The sequence below is a fragment of the Euphorbia lathyris genome, chromosome 5, assembly GCF_963576675.1.
Source record: "Euphorbia lathyris chromosome 5, ddEupLath1.1, whole genome shotgun sequence".
NCBI lineage: Eukaryota > Viridiplantae > Streptophyta > Magnoliopsida > Malpighiales > Euphorbiaceae > Euphorbia > Euphorbia lathyris.
The window spans coordinates 37049785-37075346 of NC_088914.1; the positions used below are offsets into that span (position 1 = coordinate 37049785).

Below are 25562 nucleotides of genomic sequence, written 5' to 3' on the forward strand. Positions count from 1 at the left end.
AATCGTTTGACCGAGCAATATTGGTTCATTTCCAGAAGCTTCACAAACCCCTATATCAAAAACCCTACTCTAAACCCTTGTTCCAATCAACTCGCTTTCCCACTCACAGAGTTCATCTCTCTTCTTCCACTTTCTCTTGTCTGCTTCGGGTTATCAAGGCTTTTCTTTTTTTCCAATCATGCACAGGCTATCAAGGCGCTCAGTTTCTACTGTCTTCCGCAATTCTGGCTCACGTTGCAGGAGCGCAGCAGCAGTCCCTATCTCCAGCTCCCTTCACCCGGCCGATTCAGTACTCTATTCTTTCCTTTTTGCGTTTCATTTCTTGCTTCTCTATGTCTTTTCATCTTTGTTCTAAAGGCCTGAGTATTCGTATTCTTTTGATTCTTTTATTTTTTATTTTTAAACTAATGTTGATGATTTGAAATTATGGGAATCAAATGAAGTTCGTAATTGTCATGATCTGCTCTTTTTCTATTTCCCCCCACGTATTCATGGTAACTAAATTGGCATTTTCTAAGTAAATGATTCTTCTCTGTACTTCAAATAATCATGTATCAAAACTGTATGTTTTGGGTAACGGCTTTTACTAAATGTTTTTTCTGTTTTTCGTTTACTGAGCTCAAGCTTGTTTATGCAGTTCCAGTAATCAACATTTTTTGTTAACCTCACCCGCAATGGAGTGGATGAGGTTAACATTCTATTACTTGTAACGATTTGCAGTTGGTTTCCTTATACGGGTTTTGTAGACTTTAGTTTTCTTTTATTTATGAAACTTCCTATATGTTGCACAACTAAAAGGCATCTTCCTGTTGAAGATATTGTTGGGTACACTTACAATAAATTTATTCAATTATCATGCTAGGTCTTTAAGCTATATTGCTATGTTTATGTTGACTTTGAATTGCAATTGAGCAGGTTGTGGACAATGATAGCAAAGTCAGATGGTACTCAGTGTTGAGCACTGGTAAAATTATACATTGTCCTCCACGTCAGTTAAATTTGAAGAATGATTTGTTTCTGCAAAGCCGTTTTGAGTCCACTGCAGCAGAATCTGATGCATCATCTCCTCTGCCGCCAGTGGGCGAAAAGTATGAATATCAAGCTGAGGTATGATGATTTTGGAGTAGGGTTAATTACTTTATATTTGGATGAACAAAATGATTCTAATTTGCTACTTTTTTTTTTTTTTTTATTTTTTATTTTTTTTTTTTTGTATCATTGGCAGGTTAGTCGCCTTATGGACCTTATTGTTAATAGTTTATACAGCAACAAAGAGGTGTTTCTTCGGGAGCTCATCAGGTGTGTTCTGGCATTTCTCTTCTTTAATTCATATATCATTGTTTTACTTATGAATGATTGGTGACTAGTCGCTTAATGTTGATGGCACTTGGTGATTTCTGATTCGTGAATTAGAGTTTCACTTTTCATAACTGCTTTAATGGGAATAGGGCTGAAAATTGTGAGATCAATTAATTTCAAGAATAGTAGATAAATCTCATCCCATTATATCACAGTTTTCGGACTTCACTTAAGAAATTTTAGTAGATATATGCGCATGAGATGTTATTGCTCAAACCATCTCATTGAGAGTAGTGTTCAAGAAAAAGGCTGCTTTGACTGCCTAAGCCCTCAAGATTGAGAATCCGATCTGATTTTTCCTGCCTAGGCCCTTTGGGCGTTTTTTGACGCCTAGGCCCTTTGGGCGTTTTTTGACGCCTAGGCCCTTTGGGCGTTTTTTGACGCCTAGGCGACAAAAAAGTATTTGTTCATTATTATTTTGATATTTTTTTGCTTTGTTATAATTTACTTTTGAACTTTGTCACATGGTTGGTGAATTGTGTTTATTATTTTCGGATATTTGTTATAGTTTCATTCTCTACTTGTTTGCATGATATGGTTTAAGACTAAAAACATTGTTTCATAGTTTAATTATGAATTTAAGTTGTTTCAATGATATTGTTGTTGAAATGTTGTTTTTGACTCATTTTTAAGGATAATGTTACAAATATACATGTTTTCTATATTAAATCACTTTATATTATTATTTTTAGATAATATAATACATTTGCATTTATATAATAATTTGTTTAATTACAAATAAAAAATACAAAAATACAAATCTGATTAATCTCCGACCAATCCTCAAGGGCCTTGTCAGCTCGATTAGCGCCTAACGTTTTTTACAACCATAGTTGTTAAAGGCGCAGGGAGCACTAAGGCGCGTGCCTGAGCCTTGTGTAAGGCATGCCTTTAACAACTATGTTTACAACCTCAATGATTAGCATCAATTTTGTATTGTTTACCTTAATATCTTTTGCATTTCAAAGCTGCTAAATTCTAATTCTGTGCTGTTTCCTGAATGTAAACATCTTGCATTTCACATGAAGTATTTTCGGTATTAGTTTGCTAAACCTGTGGGTTTTTGCATTATATGCTGCTCTATTGGGTTCAAATTCTTGTTTTCTGCTGTTTTGGCTGGATTAATTAAGGCTATGTTTGGTGAAGGGGATTGGAGGAAGGAGAGGGCAGGGGAGGTGGGCACAAATTCCAAATCATGTATCTAGATTACATTAGCTCTGTTCTTTATAGCTGAAAAAAACTGAACTGAATTGAACTGAACTGAACTGAATACTACTGAATACTGAACTGAATTTAACTGAATACTACTTAATACTGAACTTAACTGAATGCTACCGAACTTAACTGAATGCTACCGAACTTAACTGAATGCTACCGAACTTAACTGAATGCTACCGAACTTAACCGAACTTAACAATAATGATGATATTAGACTTTAAAATAATTTTCATGATAATATTGGACATTAATGAACTTATAATAATAATAATGGTTCTAATAAATTTAATAATATCAATAATAAATATATTATTAAAGATAAAACTAAATTGAATATCAAATAAAAGCCCGGGTTGATAAAATCTTGGCTCGATAAAAGCCTATGAAATTAAATAAAAATAAGTCTAATTTAAATTAAAAATACAAATTACATACAAACACAAATTTATATATAATTTAAAGCCTATGAAATTAAATACAAATCTTCATATGAATACAAACTCATAACTTTTTATTTTAATTAAGGGTTAAAGTGCAAAAATAACTCCTTTGGGTCAGGAGTAATTTTACCTCTAACGTCTAAAATGGTGGAATTTTATCCCTAACATTGATAAATTGAATAAATTTGAGAAATAATTCATAGTATGGATGCAATTCCTAATTTTTAAATATGGATGCATACTTTAGTTTTATTTTTTTTCATTAAAACCATATATACTTTAATAAACTATCATTTCTTGACTTTTATCTAATTTATAGTAATGATAAATTGGCAACGGTAAAACGTTGTTGTCGTGTGACCAGAGGTCACGGGTTCGAGTCTTAGGAGCGGCCTCTTGCCAATTAAATTGGCAAGGGAAGGCTTGCCCCCAATACACCCTTGTGGTGGGACCCCTCCCCGGACCCTCGCTCAGCGGGGACGCGTAATGCGACCGGGCCGCCCTTTTTTTTTTATAGTAATGATAAACTATAAATAATAATAATAATAAATAATGATAAATTATAGATAAATAATAACAATAATTATAATAAATTATATATAAATAATTATAATATAATAAATAATGATAAATTACTGAATACTGAAACTGGATTCTGAAACTGGATTCTGAAACTGGATTCTGAAACTGGATGCTGAAATTGGATGCTGAAACTGAATTGAACTGAACTGATTGTTACTGAAATTAAGTGATAAAGAACATGGCCTTAGTCTATGCACATTATTTGGAATTTGTGCCCACCTCCCCTTCCCCCCTTCAATCCCTCTTAACAAACATAGCCCAAAACTTTGGATGTTGTTACCTGCAGTCTGATCAAAGGGATATTAATGTGCAATCTGAAGACACACTTTACCTTTTGACCTTTGCTTTTTATGTTTGTCATGAAATTTTACTTTTCATGGAAACTGCATTTAATATGATTGTCATTTTTACTTGGTTTTAGCAATTAGTTAATGTTAGTTTCACTGTTGAACTTCAGGCTCCATAAAACCGGAATCATAACATTCCTTTTTATTTCTTTGTCAGAGTATATTGTGTCAATATCTCTAGCATGTAAGCTTCATTTTTTTTTTCTTACATTCACAGCAATGCAAGTGATGCCTTGGACAAACTGCGATTTCTTGGTGTAACTGAACCTCAGCTTTTGAAGGACGCTGCAGACCTTGACATCCGTATTCAAACTGACAAGGATAATGGGATTGTGACCATTACGTAAGGCTTACCGAACTTTTATTGATTATTGGTCATGACCTTTCTTCACATTCAGTGATATCAATCCACTGTCCACTCTTGCAGTGATACTGGCATTGGTATGACTCGTCAGGAACTAATTGACTGTCTTGGAACAATTGCGCAAAGTGGAACTGCTAAATTTTTGAAGGCGTTGAAGGTCAAAAACATCTTTAACTGTTATCTTGTTGGTTCAGGTCTTTTTGTTTGGGTTATTTAATGAACTTGGAGGTTCTATGCTCTTCAATAGGATAGCAAGGATGCTGGTACTGACAACAATTTGATCGGTCAATTTGGTGTGGGCTTTTATTCAGCTTTTCTGGTTTCAGATCGGGTATGTTTGAACTGAAAATATGAATGATTCTTTAACCTTGAATTTAGCAATTTCCTGTGCCTTTGGGCTGATTATCTTTTTATGTTAAGGTGGTTGTCTCCACAAAAAGCCCAAAATCAGATAAGCAATATGTATGGGAAGGAGAGGCCAATGCTAGCTCCTATATTGTTCGAGAAGAGACAGATCCAGAGAAGCTCATTCCAAGAGGAACTCGCCTTACATTGTATCTTAAGGTCTAGTTTCTTTATATGAAGTGGCATGTTGTCGCTGTTAACCCATTTAATGTCAAGCTTACCTTCGTTCATTGTTTTGCCTTTTTTTCAGCGTGATGACAAAGGCTTTGCAGACCCAGAGCGGGTTCAGAAGCTTGTGAAAAACTACTCACAGTTTGTTTCGTTCCCTATATATACCTGGCAAGAAAAAGGATTTACTAAAGAGGTATCTTTTGTTATGAGAATAAAAGGCTAAATCCTATGCGTTCTGGCATAATACATTTCATAGAGGCTGACGTTTGTACAGACCAATGTCCATGACTCTGCCAAGTCGCCCTTCTATATGCAAAAAATAGTCATCTGATTTCTGAATTTGTCAAATCTTTTTAAGTGATCACCATCTCATTGTAGCAGTAACTTTAGCAGTAATAACTAGTATTATGTTTGGAATCATCTATTGTATCTTGCTTTGTTGTAGGTTGAGGTTGATGAGGAGCCAAATGAAGCCAAGCAAGGTGAACAAGATGATAATGTTGAGGTATTATTGTATTAAGCAAACATGCTTGTGTATTTTGAATGATTCTCCCCAACATAAATTTTCTTGCTTTGTTCTGATAATGTTGTCATTCCTCCATTGTAACAGAAGAAGAAGAAAACAAAAACTGTAGTTGAGAGGTACTGGGACTGGGAACTCACTAATGACACTCAACCATTATGGGTGAGTGAAATGATTTACATATTTTGATGGATTGTGTTACATAGATATTATTCTCGTAGAAAAGCCTGACATTAGTCCTGTGTTATGTGCAGCTCCGCAATCCCAAGGAAGTATCTACAGAGGAATACAATGAATTTTACAAACAAACATTCAACGAATACTTGGAGCCATTAGCTTCCTCACATTTTACAACAGAGGTAAAATAATTTGTAGTTCTGTATGCGTGATAGTGTGTGCAGGTTTCCGTCTCTTCATTATGTAGGGTCTCAACTTGCTTCTTGCTCATAGAAGGGCAATAGTTTTCTTACAGTAAAAACCATAAAAAGTTGAATAACTTGTAACCAGGGAAAAGTATATCGAATGCCCTTCTTACATATCTGATGAACAATGTTCGACATTAATGTCTTGTATCCATTCTCACATATCACCTGCTATATATTTCTAACTAACTGCGCCATCACTGGTTGTTATTGCAGGGTGAGGTTGAGTTCAGGTCTGTTCTCTATGTGCCATCTGTACCTCCCTCTGGAAAGGATGACATAGTTAATCCCAAGACAAAAAATATCAGGCTGTATGTCAAAAGAGTATTTATTTCAGATGATTTTGATGGAGAGCTGGTAAGTAGATTGAGATCCTCCATCACCCCCATCCGTGCCCAAGATATTTAAGACTGATGTACTCATACTGATTCTTATTGTTGTTGCTTTATTAGTTCCCCCGATATCTAAGTTTTGTGAAAGGTGTGGTCGACTCAAACGATCTCCCTCTCAATGTTTCACGTGAGATTCTTCAAGAAAGTCGCATTGTACGTATATCCAGTGTGAATATGTTTTCTAAATGCTTATGAGATGTAGCAATTATTATTTACTAACAAATTATATCTTTCTGGTTTTACTGTGTGTGCTTACAGGTACGGATCATGCGTAAACGCTTGGTTCGAAAGGCCTTTGACATGATTTTGGGGATATCCATGAGTGAGAATAGAGAAGTATGTCCTCTTCTTTTAAGCGACTCTCTCAATCTCGTCTATATAGTTATAAACTAGATATCTCCATTCCCACTCTTTAAATGTTTATGATTGGAAGTTCTGTCTTCTTGTTGTCTTCTTTTTAAATAATATATTGTCCTTTTGTTGTTGTAGGATTATGAGAAGTTCTGGGATAACTATGGAAAGTACTTGAAATTGGGTTGCATTGAGGACCGTGAAAACCACAAGCGTATTGCACCACTCCTTAGATTCTTCTCTTCAAAGAGTGAAGAGGTGATGATCAGTTTGGATGAGTATGTCGACGACATGAAACCTGATCAGAAGGATATTTATTACATTGCTTCCGACAGCGTGACCAGTGCCAGAAATACACCTTTCTTGGAGAGACTTATTGAGAAGGATCTTGAAGTATGTTAATGTCTTATTGGAGAATCATAGAACTTGTATCTGTTTATGTCGTGTGACGCTCTCATTGGTCATGATGCTCTCTGGTATTACTTTTGTAGGTGCTGTTCTTAGTCGACCCCATTGATGAGGTTGCCATCCAAAACCTGAAAGCATACAAGGAGAAGAATTTTATTGATATTAGCAAGGAAGACCTGGATTTGGGTTGGTTGAGATTTGTTTGAATTAATTGCTATGCTTCGCTTTCCTCATATATTAAATTGCCTATTTTTCTCAATTGAAGTATTGACCTTGTTTGCTTCGTGAGGTTGCTATATTTCCATTCAGGACAATTTCATTTATATGCTCAATTTTTCAGGTGATAAGAATGAGGAGAAAGAGAAGGTGGTGAAGCAGGAGTTTGGCCAAACCTGTGACTGGATTAAGAAGCGTCTAGGTGACAGAGTTGCCAGCGTACAAATCTCAAACCGCTTGAGCTCCTCACCTTGTGTTCTTGCATCTGGGAAATTTGGTTGGTCTGCCAATATGGAAAGGTACAGGCGTCTCTTGTTGATTACATGTATCATTGAATTAGCAAATCATTTTCACATCAATGTTTGACCTAAATAAAATTTCTAGGCTAATGAAGTCTCAAACAGTTGGTGACACGACAAGCCTTGAATTCATGAGAGGCAGAAGGGTGTTTGAGATTAATCCTGATCATGCTATTATAAAGAACTTAAACGTAAGGATCTTGTTACCTCTTTTCCCCCCCTCACATATGTACAGAAACTGTTATTCAGACCTGATGGTTTGGAGATTGCTTACAGGAGGCATGCAGGAGTAACCCAGATGATCAAGATGCTCTGAAAGCTATAGATCTTCTTTATGATGCTGCTTTGGTATCCAGTGGATTTACTGTAAGTTTATTGTACCATTTTTATAAAGAATATGAAATTAAGGCGGTTTGTTGTATTGTGACTCATAATTTATAAATATGTGATTGTGGCAGCCTGATAATCCAGCAGAGCTAGGAGGCAAGATATATGAGATGATGGGGATGGCAATTGGTGGAAAATGGGGAGCTCCTGCAGAGATGAACTATGCTTCTCAACAACCAATGGAAGCTGAAATAGTTGATCCAGTTGCTTCTCAACAGCACTATGAACAACCAATGGAAGCTGAGATAGTTGAGCCTGTTGAATCAAGTACTAGTAACAAGTGAAGATGGCAGTAGCACCAACCATTTCGTTGTTTCCGTGCACAAAATTTAGGGAAAGTTTTAGGGCATAGTGATAAATTGATTGTAGAACTGAGCTTTTGAGGCTGCTTCATTTCATATATAAATGATTAAAACAAATTTTGGAGTAATGAACTTTTCATGTTTTTCCCAAGCGGAATTAGCTAGAGTTTGAGGTGTTTGGTTACAAGAACAGGAAACCCCTGCTTTGGAAAAGCAACATTTTCCTAAGACTTGAACCCGTGACCTCTTAGTCACATGACAACAACGTTTACCGTTGTGCCAAGGCTCGCCCAGTTTCAAAATAGATGTATTGAAAATAAATTAGTTTGATCAATATCTATACATAGTATAGATATTATATAGTAGTGGAAATAACTATATTATATATGGCAGTGGAAGCAGAGAAAATGAGATAAGGGATAATTATAGAAATTGTAAGTATACTTTTATTTTAAAGTCAATAGCTTGTTATATTTAGGCTTTGTTTTTTATCGCTGAAAAAAACTGAACTGAATGCTACTGAATTTAACTGAATGCTATCGAATTTAACTGAATGCTACCAAACTTAACAATGATGATGATATTAGGTTTTAAAATAATTTTCATGATAATATTGGACATTAATGAACTTATAATAATAATAATAATGGTTCTAATAAATTTAATAATATCAATAATAAATAAATATATTATTAAAGATAAAATTAAATTGAATATCAAATAAAAGTCCGGGTTGATAAAATCTTGGCTCGATAAAAGCCTATGAAATTAAATAAAAATGAGTCTAATTTAAATTAAAAATACAAATTACATAAACATAAATTTACATATAATTTAAAGCCTATGAAATTAAATACAAATCTTCCTATGAATACAAACTCTTAATTTTTTATTTTAATTAAGGGTTAAAGTGCAAAAATAACATTGGGTCAGGAGTAATTTTACCTCTAACGTCTAAAATGGTGCAATTTTATCCCTAACATTGATAAATTCGGTAAATTTGAGAAATAATTCATAATATGGATGCAATTTCTAATTTTTAAATATGGATGCATACTTTAGTTTTAATTTTTTTATTAAACGATATATACTTTAATAAACTATCATTTCTTGACTTTTATCTAATTTATAGATAATGATAAACTATAAATAATAATAATAATAATGATAAATTATAGATAAATAATTATAATAAATTATATATAAATAATTATAATATAGTATATAATGATAAATTACTGAATACTGAAACTGGATGCTGAAACTGAATGTTGAACTGAACTGAATTGAACTGAACTGAACTGATTGTTACTGAAATTAAGTGATAAAGAACATGGTGGTTAAGCAAGTCGTGCTATCTATCACTTGCAAATTGAATTACATAAGATAGAATCCAGATTTTCTTTTCGATAATTATAGAAATTATAATTTACTATATTTGTGTTAGCGATATTTTCGAAATATGCTAATTTCAACCTTGTCACGTGTGATTAGGGTGCGGGCGTGCCAGAGAAATTATTTCTCAAATATGAAAAACGGTTACGTTTGTGAAATTGTGCGCCAAAAACATGAATTCTAATCGAAACGATTGGCGAGTGACGCAAGGATTGAAAAAGTCCCTCTTGGGTCTCTAGCGCCGTTATAAAAACCTTGCTAGATTAATTTTTATTTAAGCTAAGCATATGAATTGAAGACGGGTAAAATAAAGAAATTAAATGTGCGAAATTGACACGAGATTTGGTGAAAAAATTGGTATTTTATTGATTTGGTCAAGGTTTGAATACATATGTTCAACAAGCATGAAATTGGATAATGAATTACAATTGAAAATTTTCTATACTAAACATATAGACAATCAATTGAATTGGGAAAAGACAAATCAATACAAAGAATTGAAATGCAATTAAAATGAAATTGAAATTCAACGACAAACTCGGAGCCACAATAGCTATCTCGGCTGGACGTTGAATTTTGATGTCGGCTTGAAGTTCTTGGAGCAATGCGGTCGGTCGGGCCCGTATGGTATACGATCTTGGCAATGTCAAAACGTGTGGTAGGCAAATGTGGCAGATTTGACCTTTGACTTCGGTGGGCTCGTTTGAGTGCTTAAGAACACGGAATTGGACGAGTAAATAGGCTAAATTTAACTTCAGGAGGTCAGAAACAAACTTCTATAAGGGATCGAAGGCTAAAACAGACTCTAAATGGACGAAATTGAGTTTTGAAAACAAGTGGACGAATCTGGAAAATTCTGGGAACAGACTAGCTAAAAGAATTTGGACTGTAAAGATTTGCTTGTAACTGTAGTTTCTGAGCACGGAATTGGGAAAATAAATATACTAGATTGAAATTCAAGATGTCAGGAACAACTTTGTTGAAGGGATCGAAAGCAAAAAATGAATTTAAATGGACGAAATCGAGCTTTGAAAATACTTGGACGAATCTGGAAAATTAATTTGGAAACAGAATTCTAGCTAATGATTGAGCAAATTAAAGGCTTAGGAATGCTAAATTGAATTGAAAAACTTGGAAAGAGGCTATTGGAACTTGGATTAAAGCTAAAGGAAGCTAAAAGAAGGAATTAAAACTAAGAACTTGAAGAACAAAAACAAAGAACTTAAGAACTAAGAACTTAAAAAGAGAGCATTGGAAAGAACCTTTAGGAAGGGGTTTTTGTTGTGTTGAGTGAGTGATTTTTTTATGAGAGTGAGAGAGTCTATTTATAGTTTTTTGGAATGGCATTTTGGTAATTAATTATCAACTAACCTTTATTTTTCTCTCTAACTTTGCCCACTAACTTGCCACATCACCAACTACCTCAACTTCCACCAACTACCACTAACTTCCATGCCACCTCACCCCACTACCTTGTGGTTAGAGAGAATTTTAAGGCTTGGGCCTAGATGTGGGGATGGGCTAGGCTTTGTAGGTTAGCTCGTGGTTGTGTTCGGGTGCGTTTGGAGAAGTCGGGTGGACCGAAACGGGCTCCGAACGAGGACTGATCTCTCGTTTGTCGTGCTGACTTCCAGCTCGTCGAGATGGAGGTTAGTTTACATATATATATTTATTTTTATTTTCCATTAATAATTGTTATTTTTTTTGAAAAAATATAAACTATATCCTAAAATTAAACCCAAGCTTTCTATATACATAAAAATAAAATTTATTTATTTTGAACGAACAATTTGTTTAATATATTTTAGAATTTTATCTCACTAATTGAATTTTCTAGTCTCCTAACCAAATCCAGTGTCTCGTTCATGTAATATCCATTAAGATAGAGTTATATCCTTGCAAACACTTGAAACAATTTGTTAGCGATATTTTCGAAATATGCTAATTTCAACCTTGTCACATGTGGTTAGGGTGCGGGCGTGTCAGAGAAATTATTTCTCAATTATTAAAGACGGTTAAGTTTGTGAAATTATGCGCCGAAAACATGAATTCTAATCGAAGCGATTGACGAGGGACGCAAGAATTGAAAAAGTCCATCTTAGGTCTCTAGCGCCGTTATAAAAACTTTGCTAGTTTAATTATTTTGATTTAAGCTAAGCGTATAAATTGAAGACGGGTAAAATAAAGAAATTAAAGGTGTGAAATTGACACGAGATTTAGTGAAAAAATTGGTATTTTATTGATTTGATCAAGGTTTGAATACATATGTTCAAAAAGCATGAAACTGAAAATGAATTACAATTGAAAGATTTCTATACTAAACATATAGACAATCAATTGAATTGGAAAAAACAAATCAATACAAGGAATTGAAATGCAATTAAAATAAAGTTGAAATTCAACGACAAACTCGGAGCCACAATAGCTATCTCGGCTGGACGTTGAACTTTGATGTCGGCTTGAAATCCTCGGATGCACCACAGTCAGTTGGCCCCGTATGGTATACGATCTTGGCAATATCAAAACGTGTGGTAGGCAAATGGGGCATATTTAACCCTTGAATTGATGGACTTAATTGAGTACTTAAGAACACGGAATTGGACGAGTAAGTAGGCTAAACTTAATTTCAGAAAGTGAGGAACAAACTTCTATAGGGAACCGAAGGCTAAAACGGACTCTAAATAGACGAAATTGGGAGTTGAAAATAACTGGTCGAATCTGGGAAATTCTGGAAACAGAATATCTACAAGAATTTGGGCTGTAAAGATTAGCTTGTAACTATAGTTTTTGAGCACGGAATTGAGAAAATAAATATACTAGATTGAACCTCAAGACGTCAGGAACAACTTTGTTGAAGAGATTGAAAGAAAAAAATGACTTTAAATGGACGAAATTGGGCTTTGAAAATAATTGGACGAATCTGGAAAATTAATTTGGAAAATAATTCTAGCTAAGGAATTGAGTAAACTAAAGGCTTAGGAATACTAAATTGAATTAAAAAACTTGAAAAGAGGCTTGAATTAAAGCTAAAGCACACTAAAAGAGCTAGAAAAAAGGAAAGGAGAACTAAGAACTTGAAGAACAAAGAACAAAAACTAGGAATTAGGCATTGGAGTTTTGAGAGAGGGTTTTGTGTGTTGAATGAGTGAATAATTATGAAGAATGGAGGGTCTATTTATAGCATTTTGAGAGGACAATTTGAGTAATTAATCACCAACTAACCCTTATTTTTCTCTCTAATTTTGACCACTAACTTGCCACCTCACTAACTTCCTCAACCTCCACAAACCACCACTAACTTCCATGCCACATCACCCCACTACCTTGTGGTAAGAGAGACTTTTAAGGCTTGGGCCTAGGTGTGAGGATGGGCTAGGCTTCGTAGGTTAGCTCGTGGTTGTGTCCGGGTGCGTTTGGAAAAGTCGGTGACCGAAAACGGGCTCCGGGCGAGGACCGACCTCTAGCTCGCCGAGCTAGAGGTTAGTTTTTATATATATTTATTATTTTAATTTTTCATATTTTTCATCATTTTTATTTCTTTTATTTAGAAAAATGGAAACTATACTCTAAAATTAAATATAAGCTTTCTATATACATGAAAATAAAATTTATTTATTTTGGGCCAACACAATTAAAAAAATCTTTAGTTTCAAAATATATAAATATAATAGATATAAAATATGAATAGGGTTAGTTTCAAATAAAATCCATCTGGTTTCACTCGTTTTTTTGTTACAAAACAAATCTTGTGGTTGATATCGTTAGACATTTTGGTTTGATTTTACCAAATTTAGCCGATAACAATATCAAAATGAAAATTTTGAAGAATTAAATGATATATTAAGTAACTTTAAATTCTTCAACTTTTTAGATTTGAGGTTATTTAGGTGTTGTTTTTTTGAAGAGAGAGAAGAGAGAAAGTTAACGTTGAGAGAGAGAAAACTCTAAAATGATGATTTTGAAAAATAAAAAATGTGGTTCCATAATAAATATGTACCTAAATAACTTTAATTTTTTTTTTTTTTTTTTTTTGAAGTTGCTATCGGCCAAATTTGTCAAAGCCAACCAAAATGGTTAACGATGTCAACCACAAGGTTTGTTTTGTAAAAAAAACCACAGATACTCATCTGCAAAAACGTGAAATCACATACGAATTTTTGTGGGTCTTCCATTTTAATTTTCTAATTGTTGATTTTTGGTATGTGGAATAAACATTTTAATTTCTGTAATTAGTGGCTCAAGTGTCTCTGTAGGCTCAAGTATATACTCGACCAATGAATATGAAAAATAACAAAGCAAAAAATGTAAAATAAATGGGTGCTAAGTAAAATAATGGTAATAAACACTGTTGTTCCCTCTGTTCGCTCAAATTGGTGCCAAAAACTTATTAAGGAATTTCCATAAGTACGTGGTTCCTTGTAGTAATAAAAGATATCGACCGATTAGGCCCATTATTACTCACTATTTACTTAATTTGTTTCTTTTGTTTACAAAAAAATTCATAATTGGTGTTTTGAATACTTACCATATAAAGTTAATTTCAAATAAAATTTGCCGTGATTTTATGTTTTTACATATTAGTACCTATGAATTTTTTTGTTACAAAACAAATAATGTAGTTGGCTTCGTTAGTCATTTTGGTTTTATTTTGCTAAATTTGATCGGAAACGACCTCAAAATGAATTTTTTTAAAAATTAAATGATATTTTAAGGGGTAAATTACAAAAGTAGTCCAATTTGAAAGTCTATTTACATATTTAGACCCATTGCACAACCCATTACACATCTAGATTATTTCAATTAGAACTTTCGCAAAATCTCTTCATATATATATAACAACTTAACTTTTTCTTCCTCTTTCTTCTTTCTTTTCTTTCTGCGAACTCGAAGTCTTACCGTTCTTTGCGCGAATTCGAAGTGTTTCTATGATTTCAAAGTGTTTATTGGTGATTTCAATGGTAAAAAGCGGAATGAAGGTAAGTATCTAACTTTGTTTCTACGATTTGAGAGTGTTTAGGTTTTTGTTGTTTCATTTTATCTTTTACTGTGATTTTGGTTTAGTTATGTTTTTTCATTCTTTTTTAAGTATATGTTGCAAAATGGAACTTAGAAATAGGCATATATTATAGTTTGTAGTGTTGTGTGCTTAGAAAACTACTCCGCGGTTGTCGCAAACTGCGAAGCAAAATCACCGCGGTTATCGCAAATCGCAAAGCAAACTCATATCTGTGCAGCAGTTTTACCCTTCGCGGTTGAGTTAAACCGCGAAGCTATTGAGTGAATTGTGGATTCACTATTTTACTCGGCTTCGCAGTTTCACTCAACTGCGGAGGAAAATGCACATGATTTACTTCACTGTGCAAAGTATCTTATACATCTGCAAAGTGATTTTCTTTAATTATTTCCTTAAAATGAGCTACAGTTTTGTGAAGGTTGATGATTTTAAGAAGGATTCAAAGAAGAGGAAGAAAGTAGCGATTGATGATAGTGTGAATGGCATAAAATTCAAGCATATTTTTAGCTTGAATACAAAAGCATTAATAACAGTGAGGGATGATTGTGATGTGATGAAGATAATGAAGAGTAAATTAACTAAAGATCAAATGTTGATGTTTAGGAAATCTGCTTTTGTGCATTTAGCAGATATGGAGGTGTGCACATTATCCATTCCTTTATGCCATGGGGTTAATAGTAGAGAGATTGCTCCACCAAATCCAAAACATAGAGAGATGTGGTTCAATGTCAAAGGATTTGAACTCAAATTCAGTGATTTTGAGTTTAGACTTATCATCAAATTGAGATTTGTTGATCCGACACAAATTTTGTTGAGAATGAGTAAGTTAAAGAAGGCAAACAGATTAAGAAATCTGTACTTCGGATGAAGTCGAAGCTTAGCACACAAACACATATATGATACCTTCGAAAACACAAATTGGAGCGATAAAGAAGTTGGTGATGCGGTCTTCATGGCTATGTTGTATGTTATCCACAGGCTCCTATTCACTATCGATCCATATCATTCGGTTGATCCTAACATCATCGACCTAACTAACTTTCTGAAATTGTTTGTGAGTTTCCATGGGGTGTACTTGCTTGGGAGGAGACGTATAAGACGATGCAAATGGCCATAATTGGTTCGACCAGGAAGGAGAATTTTGAGAAATTCAGTAAGGTTAAGATCGATATTGCCGTTCCATATCAGTTAGTTAGTCTAGCACAAGAATTACAGGTATGCTTCAAATATATATATGATTTACTTAATTTTAGATTTTCGTTGTATTTGAATTGAATTGAACTGTTTTACAGGTTTGGATACTCGAGGTATGGAAGGCGCATCGTAGATTCTATATGCGGAAATACAATAGCGTACTCCCATGCTTAAGTAGATGGACAACTTCAAAAATCCAACATTTAAAGAAGCATCAAACGTTTTTATTGTAAGTAATATGGTTTTCGATATTGGTTTTGTGTTTATTAGTGTTGTATCGGTTTTGTGTTTTTCAGTCAGCCGATGGGCCAGAATCTGCACTTATGGTTGATGAAATTGAAAAAGTATACGAATGGTATAAGTCACTTTAGGACTATATGAGACGTATAAGGAGAATCTGGAGGATGAGGAGGAGGAACATGATGTCGGAGGGGGAAGAAGAGGAGGAGGGGGAGAGGAGAAGCGAGAGGAGGTTTAAGAAGAACGAAGATGTAAGTGAGAAAGCCCAAGCAAAGATTAAAGAAGAGAAAAAGGCAAGGATGTGGAGTCATATACTGAAGTTGAAGGCGAAGGTTGTGTTGGTCCCGTGTAACGTAGTAGGATTAGTTCCAGGGGGGTTAGGAACTAATGTAACTTTTTTCGGTTTATAATGCTGACTGAATTAAATGTTTGACGATTTAACTCAGCTTTAGGTCAGCAAGGCTAAGTGAGGTGTGAGACAGCTATAATCAGATACTGACTAAAGCTGTTTTAATTGTGAGTTGGGAAGTAACACTTTAGGTCAACTTCCAACTCAGCACTCTGATTACTCAACGTCGGCTTGTACAAATTATTTACTGAGCAATTTAAGCAAGCAACACATACATATACATATATATCAAGAGAAAGGGTTAGAGATTACTCAGCAGACTTATCCTGGTTCGGCCTCACCGCCTACGTCCAGTCCCCAGAATCCCTCCGGGCTTTTTTAATCCACTACTGAGCTCTTTAAAGGTAGAGCACAAACCGTTTACAATAGCAACTGAGTATGCAAGAGTACCGTCCTCTATTCGTCTACCCAATCCTATCTACCACTGAATACTATAACCGAGTATTCAGATTTTCTCTACCACTGAGTACTATAATCGAGTACTCAGCTTCACTCTTCTAACCTTTACAAATGATACAAGATTGTTCTCACAAAATAAAGAACACTTTAGATGAATAAAATCCACTCTAGACTTTTACACAATGATTGGAATTGGGTGTAAGAACTTGCTTTTTCTATTCAGACAGCTTCTCTTTTGGATTTTTGACTTTGTGAAGATTTTTCTTGTCTGTTTCTCTCTTGTATGTGTGCGGCGATGATCTAAGTCATGAACTTGTCCATTTATAGCGAATTCTGAAGCTTCAATGATTTCAATTTAGACATATCCGTTGAGAATAAACGGTCTTCTTTCGTCATTGATTGGTCAGCTTCCAGAATTGCAGGCCAATCCTGTCGTATGTTTTTAGCAGGAGCCAGATTTCCAGTTTCGTCTTCTTGCACCAGGTTCGTCTTCTAGCGCCAGGTTTGTCTTCTTGCCAAACGTCAGATGGTCCATGCGTCTCAAAAAGGTCCTTGAAACGGATTTCCGAGGCTTCTGAAATGTGTCAGACTTTGTCTCACAAGTTGACGGATAATTGGACACTGACTTGATTATCACTCAGCTTGACTTAGCGGCGACTTGAATATTGCTCAGCTTGACTTCGCAGCTTCGCCTTCAAGCTTTCCTGAAGAAGATGTTTCTTTCGTAAAGCTGAATTGCATTCTACTCAGCTCTGATGTGTGACTTGCTCATGCTGACTTTGCTCTGTCTTTCTTTTATAGACTTTAAGTTCCTGTTCTAGTTAGTTAACTTACTCAACATTGAACAAACACATTAGTACAATTAAATCAAAGCACTTAAATTTAATTGTTTTAATCATGGGATTAACTTAAATAATTTTGTCAAATCAAAATCATGTGGGAAGGTGTTTCAACAGGTTGTGCTAGAGTTGATGGAAAAAATGGCAGAGCTGAAGGAAGAGCATATGGGAGAAATGACAGTGTTAGGGGAGGAGCATAAGAGAGAGATGAGATTATTGAGGGATGAGCATAGGAGAGATGTGGCGAAGATGATGTGAAATGGTTTGAGACCCTTGAGACGTCTGGCACCTATTGGGATGGGGAGGTAAGGAGAATTTCAAATTAGATGTTGTATATATTATATTGTCTTATATGTTGTTGTCATCGATGGACTATTTTTTTTGCTTGAATTAGCACATCGATGCATCCCTTTTGGCTATTAAAGCGTCAGTCGGTCTCTTGCACGGCGTGTGGAATAGCCACACGGCGTGTGATCGAGTCCCTGTCCCAAAAGAAAAATCAACCTTCACGACGTGCGAGTTTATTTTCAGCACAAGACATGCACGAAGACAAGTCGCATGACGTATAGGTTAGACCGCACGAGGTGTGACAGAGTCCCTGGCTCAAAAAGTGCTTATCCTCCACAAAGTGCGAGTCGATGTTTCAGCGCAAAGCACACGACATGCCGTGTGGCTTGCATTTTCAGCAAACATTGTTTCGGTTCGACTTATCCTACTTCTCTAACGCACACCAAACAACACTAAAGGCTAACCCATAAAGTCTAACCTTCTACTCACACCTATTTCTAGCCCTAACCCATCTCTAACCACAAATTAGTTGGGTGATGTGACATGAAAGTTAGGAAGAGGTTACTGATAGTTAGTGGAAGTTATGGAGATTATACACTTGTCAAATGGTGAGACATTTTTGAGAGAAAATTAAAGAAATTAGGTTGAATTATTTACCTCAAATGTCCTCACAAAATGCTATAAATAAAACTCATCTCGTTCATAAAAAATCACTCACTCAACACATCAAAACCTCCCCTCAAAAGCTACCAATGCTTGGTTCTTAATTCTTCTTTTGTTCTTTCTAATTATTAGTTCTAATTTCATTTCCTAGCTTGTTTTAACTTCAATTCAAATTTTTAATAGCTCATTTTCAAGTTTTTTTTTTCATTTAATTTAGCCTTCCTAAGACTAGAATCATCAATTCATTAGCTAGAATCACACTCAAAATTATTTTTTCCAACTTTTGTCATAATCTGCCCAGTTATTTTCTAAGTCCGATTCCGACCACTTAGAATCTTTTTTTTTTGTCTTCGATCCCTTCTAAACATTTGTTCATGACTTCCAGAAGTTAAATTTAGCCTTTTATTTTACCTAATTCCTTATCCAAAAACTTCATTTACAAGCTAATCTTTGCACCCCAAATCTCTTTATAATTTCTATTTCCAGCTTTCCACACAATTTGTCCCGTTTTTCATTTTCACGTCCCGAAGCTCCTAATGCTGGTTTTTGTCCCAGATTTTTGCATGAACTCGTTTTAGACTCCCTGAATTTAATTTTAGCCTTTCACTTTGCTCAATTCCATGTGCGTAAGCTCTCATATGGCCCTCCAAAGTCAAGGTCAAATCTGCCCCAAAATTAAAAGTGTGCTAGATCAATTTCATCCTCACCAACCGACCATCTTGCTCATGGATCTTAAGCCGACATCGAATTCAATGCCTCACTGAGATAGCTATTGTGGCTCCGAGTTTGTCATTGAATTTCAATTTATTCTTATTGCATTTTAATTCATTATGTATTGATTTATTTTTTCCCAATTCAATTAATTTATCTATATGTTTAGTATAGAAAATATTTCAATTGTAATCAATTTCATTCTTTTTTTAATTTGAATACATGTAATCAAACCTATATTCATATCAATAAATACCAAATTTTCACCAAATCTCGTGTCAATCTCAAATATTTAATTTCCTTCATTTACTTGTCTTTAATTTACTCGCAATAGCTTAAATAAAATTAATTTATCTAGCAAAGTTTTTATAACAGCGCTAGAGATCCAATAGGGATTTTTTCAATCATTGCGTCCATCACCAATTGCTTCGTTTAGATTTCAAGTTTTGGCGCGTAAATTCCATAAACTTAACCCATTTTAATTGAGAAATAATTACGTTAGCACATCCGCACCCTAATCACACGTGACAATGTTAAAAATTAGCATATTCGTAAAATATCGCTAACAGATTGGATTGTATTATATCATTGGATTGGTTTGATTTTTTAATAATCCAGGGTGTAAAAACTTTAAGAAATATATCTGCACTTTCTTTTTTATCTGTGAAGTAACCAATGAATTATATAAACAAGTGAAGGACCAAAAGAGTAAATGTTGGCAGACATGGCAAGAGCACTGAAAGCTCCAAATACAGAACATCCTAATGGAACTCTATGCCATGGCCATAATGGTATGAGTGTTCTTCAGCAACATATTGCCTTCTTCGGCCTAGATAAAAATGGAATTGTTTATCCTGGAAGACTTTTTCTGCTATTTTCTATTCTTTTACTTCTTATACTTGTTACTTGTTTGATTTAAAGGAATGCATCTGGAAGAATTTCAATGGGGAGAAAAAAGGGAATCGGTAGGACACAGAGATTTGAAAGAGAGAGATTGAAAAGGAAGAGAAAAGAGAGACAATGAGTTTAAATTTTTAATTTTATTTTGAAGTTTGTTCGTGATAATTAGATAATAACGAGATTAATTTATAAAATAAATAAATATAAGATAAAATTAACTCATTTTCTTTTAACTTTTGGTTTTTTCTAATATCGTTAATCAATTTAGACTGTACTAACAAAATACATCAAATACCTATTCAACAACTTTTAAAACACATAATTTATTTTTAAAAATGATCCAAACTACCGAATTTATTTTTGTACCTTATGATTTACCCAATATTTTTTTAATGGATAATTTGCCCAATAAGTTAATTAATAATTGCCCACCCATAATTAAACGACACAGTTCTGACCCTCCAACGTTCTATTTGACAGGTTACCTGTTGGACTGACTACAGACACGTCAACGCGCTTATGCAGTCCACCACAACAAGAAAATGACCGGTTCAGCCGGTCGTTTCATCCATCCTTCAAATATTGTATTAAAAACACCGCCGTCTTTTTACATTCCTCTTTTGTCCACCCGCCTGCTCCTTGTTCCCCTCAACTCGCAGGGGTATAATAGTCAAATTTCCTGCTCTCTCTTACCCAAGTTGAAAATTTTCCCCTTTTCTTCTTTCCTTGTCTCTACCTCTTCTTCTTCTTCTTCTTCTTCGATCTCTTTACTCGGTTATCATCAGGTCTGCTTTCTTTTCTCTACTCTTGCTTGTTTGGTTTCTGGGAAAACAGTTGAAAATTAGAGGAAATTGTTTACTTCCTTTTTCTATTTTATTATTGCACTTTATTTTCTTGTTTTAGGTTTCTGAGTAAGATTATGTATAAATGTTATCAACTTTAGCTAAAAATTATTCTACTTAGATCTTGAGTAACGTTTTTTTTTGGGTTAGAAGGTCTTTAGGTTCATTAAATTTTACTTCCTGCCTTTCAATTTGTTAGTTGCCAAACGGATACTTCTGTTAGTTTGTGCTAATTCTATTCCCTCTTTGATTGACTGTTACTAAGACTTCTAATATTCTGATGTTATAATTTTTTTTTTTTTTTTGGCGTAAAGAAGAAAATCTAATTGATACTGCTATTGTACGATTGTTGATATTTCTTCGTTTTGCAACCTGGGTTTTTTGTTTTGTTTTAGATTAGTGATAGTTGATCTGGTCTCCTTGTTTATTGAGGTTCTTAGCTTAGAATTTTATTTCAATTATGCTCTTTTGGTAGGAGTATCAACCTTTATTTTAATGTTTTTTTAGTGTTAGCTTCTTGATGGGTGGAGGATATCATTACTGGAATCTGTATAAAATTGTTAATTAATGTTTTATTTGGTGGAATCTGTATTTCTTTACGGTGATCATGATCACTAATGATTATTGTTGTTCATATGTGGCAATTGCAGATTGAGCAACATTGATTGATGGGAACATCATCTGGTTCTAACATAGACCACCAGCCTGCATCAAAAATGTTACCTCCACGTCAGCAACCCCGGCCAGGAGGACTACAAACATCTCTATCCCTGGTTACCTCAGATCCTCGCTTGTCTCCTGATGCCCCGGAACCCAGATCAAACTCAGATAATATTCGTGAGTCCCCTACTGAGAGTGCTAGTTCTAGAGAAACATGGCCTACTGCTGATGCTGTCATGGCAAAGAAGATGGAAAATGGAAAAACAGAAAACGATTGCCCTGAACAGTCTGTCATTCGACGTGTATCTAGTGCTGATAAGATATCTCTTCGTGACATAGCTAGAGAGCGGGTTGATATTATTTCGGAAAGGATGCATCGCTTGCCTGATGAGTTTCTAGAAGCACTAAAGAATGGATTTCGAGCTATACTTGAAGGCAATGGTGGTTCACAACATAGAGAGGAATTTTTGATTTTGCAGAAGCTTGTTCAGAGTAGATCTGATTTGACAGCTAAGACATTAATTAGAGCACATAGAGTGCAGCTTGAGATCCTTGTTGCAATAAATACTGGAATTCAAGCATTTTTGCATCCAAGCATAAGTCTTTCCCAAACATCTCTCATTGAGGTCTTTGTTTTCAAGAGATGCAGAAATATAGCATGTCAAAATCAACTTCCAGCAGATGATTGCACTTGCGAAATATGTACCAATAGAAATGGTTTTTGCAATTTGTGCATGTGTGTGATCTGTAACAAGTTTGATTTTGAAGTCAATACTTGTCGTTGGATAGGATGTGATCTGTGTTCTCATTGGACTCACACTGATTGTGCTATTCGCGATGGACAAATTTGCATGGGCCCCTCAGTGAAGAATGGAGCGGCCCCGACTGAAATGCTTTTTAGATGCCGTGCTTGCAATCGGACATCTGAGCTCCTTGGGTGGGTAAAAGATGTTTTCCAACATTGTGCACCAGCATGGGACCGAGAGGCTTTAATGAGAGAACTTGATTTTGTGAGCAGAATCTTCCGTGGAAGTGAAGACTCTAGAGGCAGGAAACTTTTTTGGAAATGTGATGAACTTATTGATAAAATGAAGGGTGGACTTGCAGATTCAACGGCCTGCAGAGTAATTCTGATGTTTTTCCAAGGTATATATTTTACTGAGCAATGAGCTGTGAAATATTTTTGGCCTTGCTGAAACATTAGTGTTTGCATACTGCCATACTCTTCTTTTTTATTATTATTATTTTTGCCAATCGATATTTAATTATCCATGGGGATTCTCACATGTACTTTCCCATAATATTGGCATATTCTTACAGTTTCATGTCAACCTAATAATTCTGCTCATCTACTGTTCTTATTTGTTTATTTCCTTTTCTTCCTTTGCTCTACATTGTATATTGAACTTGGGAGTTACGTTGTAGAACCTGAAAGAAGTTCTTTTACTATTGGAGGAATGTCCTACTATATAGAAGGGACTTTGTAGGTCTTTCATTACAGTATGCAGATAAGACATCAGTACATTTCTTTTGTGCTTCACTGTTATGCAATTGTTGATCTCACTTTGATTGAGGACCAATTTTGACTGGTTCATTTTATCTCTTAAAGCCGACATGATTTCAGTTTAATAATGTCACTGTATCTTTTACTTCTAGTTATTTGATGAGGTTGATAGTATTGTAGTTTTGATTGAATTAGTGGAAACTTGTAGAATTCTTATTTTCAGTCTGCACTTTCTGAAGTATAATTCTCTTTTTCTATCTGTAAAGTCTGCTTTTGCTGCATTTTAACTATGGTCCTACAAGAAGTTATATATATTGCTTTGTACCAACATGGTTGTATTTGACCTGCATTATTGGACATGTTAATTAATTTAGAAGGTATCAGTTGCTTTGAAGTTGAAAGTAAGTAATTTCTTTTGATCTTCCATGCATTGTCTTGTTAGAACTTGAGGTAGACTCTTCAAAGAGTTTGGAAAATGGAGATGGTGGAAGACTGATAGCCCCTCAGGAAGCATGTAACCGAATTGCTGAAGTGGTACAAGAGGCCATAAGGAAGATGGAGATGGTGGCTGATGAGAAGATGAGAATGTTTAAGAAAGCACGAATGTCGCTCGAGGCTTGTGATCGAGAACTGGAGGAAAAGGCCAAGGAAGTGTCAGAACTCAAGCTGGACAGGCAAAAGAAGAAGGTACAAGTAGAAGAGCTAGAGAGAATTGTTAGGCTTAAGCAGGCAGAGGCTGATATGTTCCAGCTGAAAGCCAACGAGGCAAAACGTGAAGCTGAGAGGCTGCAGAGGATTGCTCTTGCTAAGACTGACAAATCAGAGGAAGAATATGCCAGCAGTTACCTCAAGCTTCGTCTTAGTGAAGCTGAAGCCGAGAAGCAGTATCTATTTGAGAAGATCAAGCTGCAGGAGAGTTCGCGTGCATCACAAAGCAGTGGTGGAGCAGACCCTTCGCAGGTGTTAGCATATTCTAAAATTCATGACTTGCTCAATGGCTACAATGGTCCCTCGAAATCTGAATTGCAGCCAAATGAGCGCCACCATTTCAGGACAAATCCCTGAAGAAGGCTTTCTGATTTGTTATATATTAAATTAACTATTTGATTTAGGAATGTCACTCTGTTTATGAACAATTGTGAAGGAAATGCTAGTTGGTTTCATTTTGATCTCGACTTTTAACCAGCAGCTTCACTAAGAATTTGAAAGCTGATGCTAAACTGTAAGTGATTTTTTTATTTATCTGCAGAAAAATGTATTATGCATTTGTAGTTTCTGCTTGCTTATGTTTGATATGATGTGTATGTTCAAACTGATATTCCCATGCATTTGCAGTTGCTACTATTATCCTTCCATGAGGTTGTGAAGAAATATAATGCTAGTAGCATATTCATATGTATAAATTTACATTTTCTATTTCACCCGTACTTTTGCTCCCACTTTGTGTTGAGAAGGCATACTAACATCAATTTCAAGCACTGTGCTGTATTATTTTTTCTTAATTTTTGAATTAATACTGTTGTGTTAGATAAATTCCTCAATTTTAAGAACATAGCATGCGAGGTTTCTGCAGTGAGAATGTGCTGCACAAATATGTTTATGCCTCCTAAACCTGGTGAAGCACACAAATGGCATTTATTTCCCAAACATAAACATAACTTGAATTGAAGACTGTAAAATTTAGTGAGGTGCAGGGCTTCTATTCTCAACAGAAGATGAAGAACTTGCTTTGTTTTGAGCGTCTGCAGAACCGACGAATCTTTGAAGAAGGGGATTGCGATGTTGATGCTGGTTGCCAGCGGAGTATTGAGCCTTATCAAAAGTCATGGTAGTACTGATTCCATGACACCGTATCAGAGAGTTGAGACAAACATTTGGAGTTACAATTCTTGCATTGTTGAGGAATAGACCTGATTTCTTACTTTTGGTGATCCTGAGCATCCTATTGGGAAGACTGGAGGGAACAAGAGATCCATTTGGGAAATGTAAGAGATGGCTGATGAGCAAGGCACTTGGGATGGAGTGACTGAGAACGAGTTCTTGAAGACCGTCTGGCCTCAATGCAGCCTTGGCTAGTTCCTGGTCAGTCGGCATCAAGAAAGTGATTTCACCATTTTGAAGTGAATCGGGTGATGCGTCAATGAGCTTGAGAAGGATGACAAATCCATTGTAAGAAGATGTTCTCATATCATCCATGGCTATCTGGAGGTCAGTTTGGTTGATAGGATTTATGGTTTGTGATTCTACTCCAATAGCTAAGAATGAAACAACGAAGAGAAACAAAAGAGCCATTTGCTTCTAAGCTTGTGCTGGTGTAA

At 35.1% G+C, this 25562-nt stretch overlaps 2 protein-coding genes across 3 annotated transcripts; both read left to right on the forward strand.

Annotated features, from left to right (window-relative positions):
- Nucleotides 1-73: 73 nt before the first annotated feature.
- Nucleotides 74-8337, forward strand: LOC136229920 (heat shock protein 90-6, mitochondrial). Its single transcript, XM_066018781.1, has 20 exons — nt 74-289; nt 916-1107; nt 1226-1299; nt 4164-4289; nt 4374-4467; nt 4558-4641; nt 4731-4874; nt 4966-5079; nt 5332-5391; nt 5497-5571; nt 5664-5768; nt 6048-6188; nt 6284-6376; nt 6482-6559; nt 6713-6967; nt 7066-7168; nt 7323-7497; nt 7583-7688; nt 7774-7863; nt 7956-8337. Exons 1-20 carry the CDS (start codon nt 179-181, stop codon nt 8166-8168), a joined length of 2433 nt encoding a protein of 810 aa, XP_065874853.1. The 5' UTR covers nt 74-178; the 3' UTR covers nt 8169-8337.
- Nucleotides 8338-20865: 12528 nt separating this feature from the next.
- Nucleotides 20866-24518, forward strand: LOC136228831 (OBERON-like protein). Of its 2 annotated transcripts, XM_066017311.1 has the most exons (3): nt 20866-21023; nt 21731-22886; nt 23687-24518. In XM_066017311.1, exons 2-3 carry the CDS (start codon nt 21749-21751, stop codon nt 24307-24309), a joined length of 1761 nt encoding a protein of 586 aa, XP_065873383.1. In that variant the 5' UTR covers nt 20866-21023; nt 21731-21748; the 3' UTR covers nt 24310-24518. The 2 variants fall into 2 exon arrangements, with proteins under 2 accessions (XP_065873383.1, XP_065873384.1); XM_066017312.1 differs by lacking the exon at nt 20866-21023 and having other exon boundaries at nt 21068-22886.
- Nucleotides 24519-25562: the final 1044 nt, after the last annotated feature.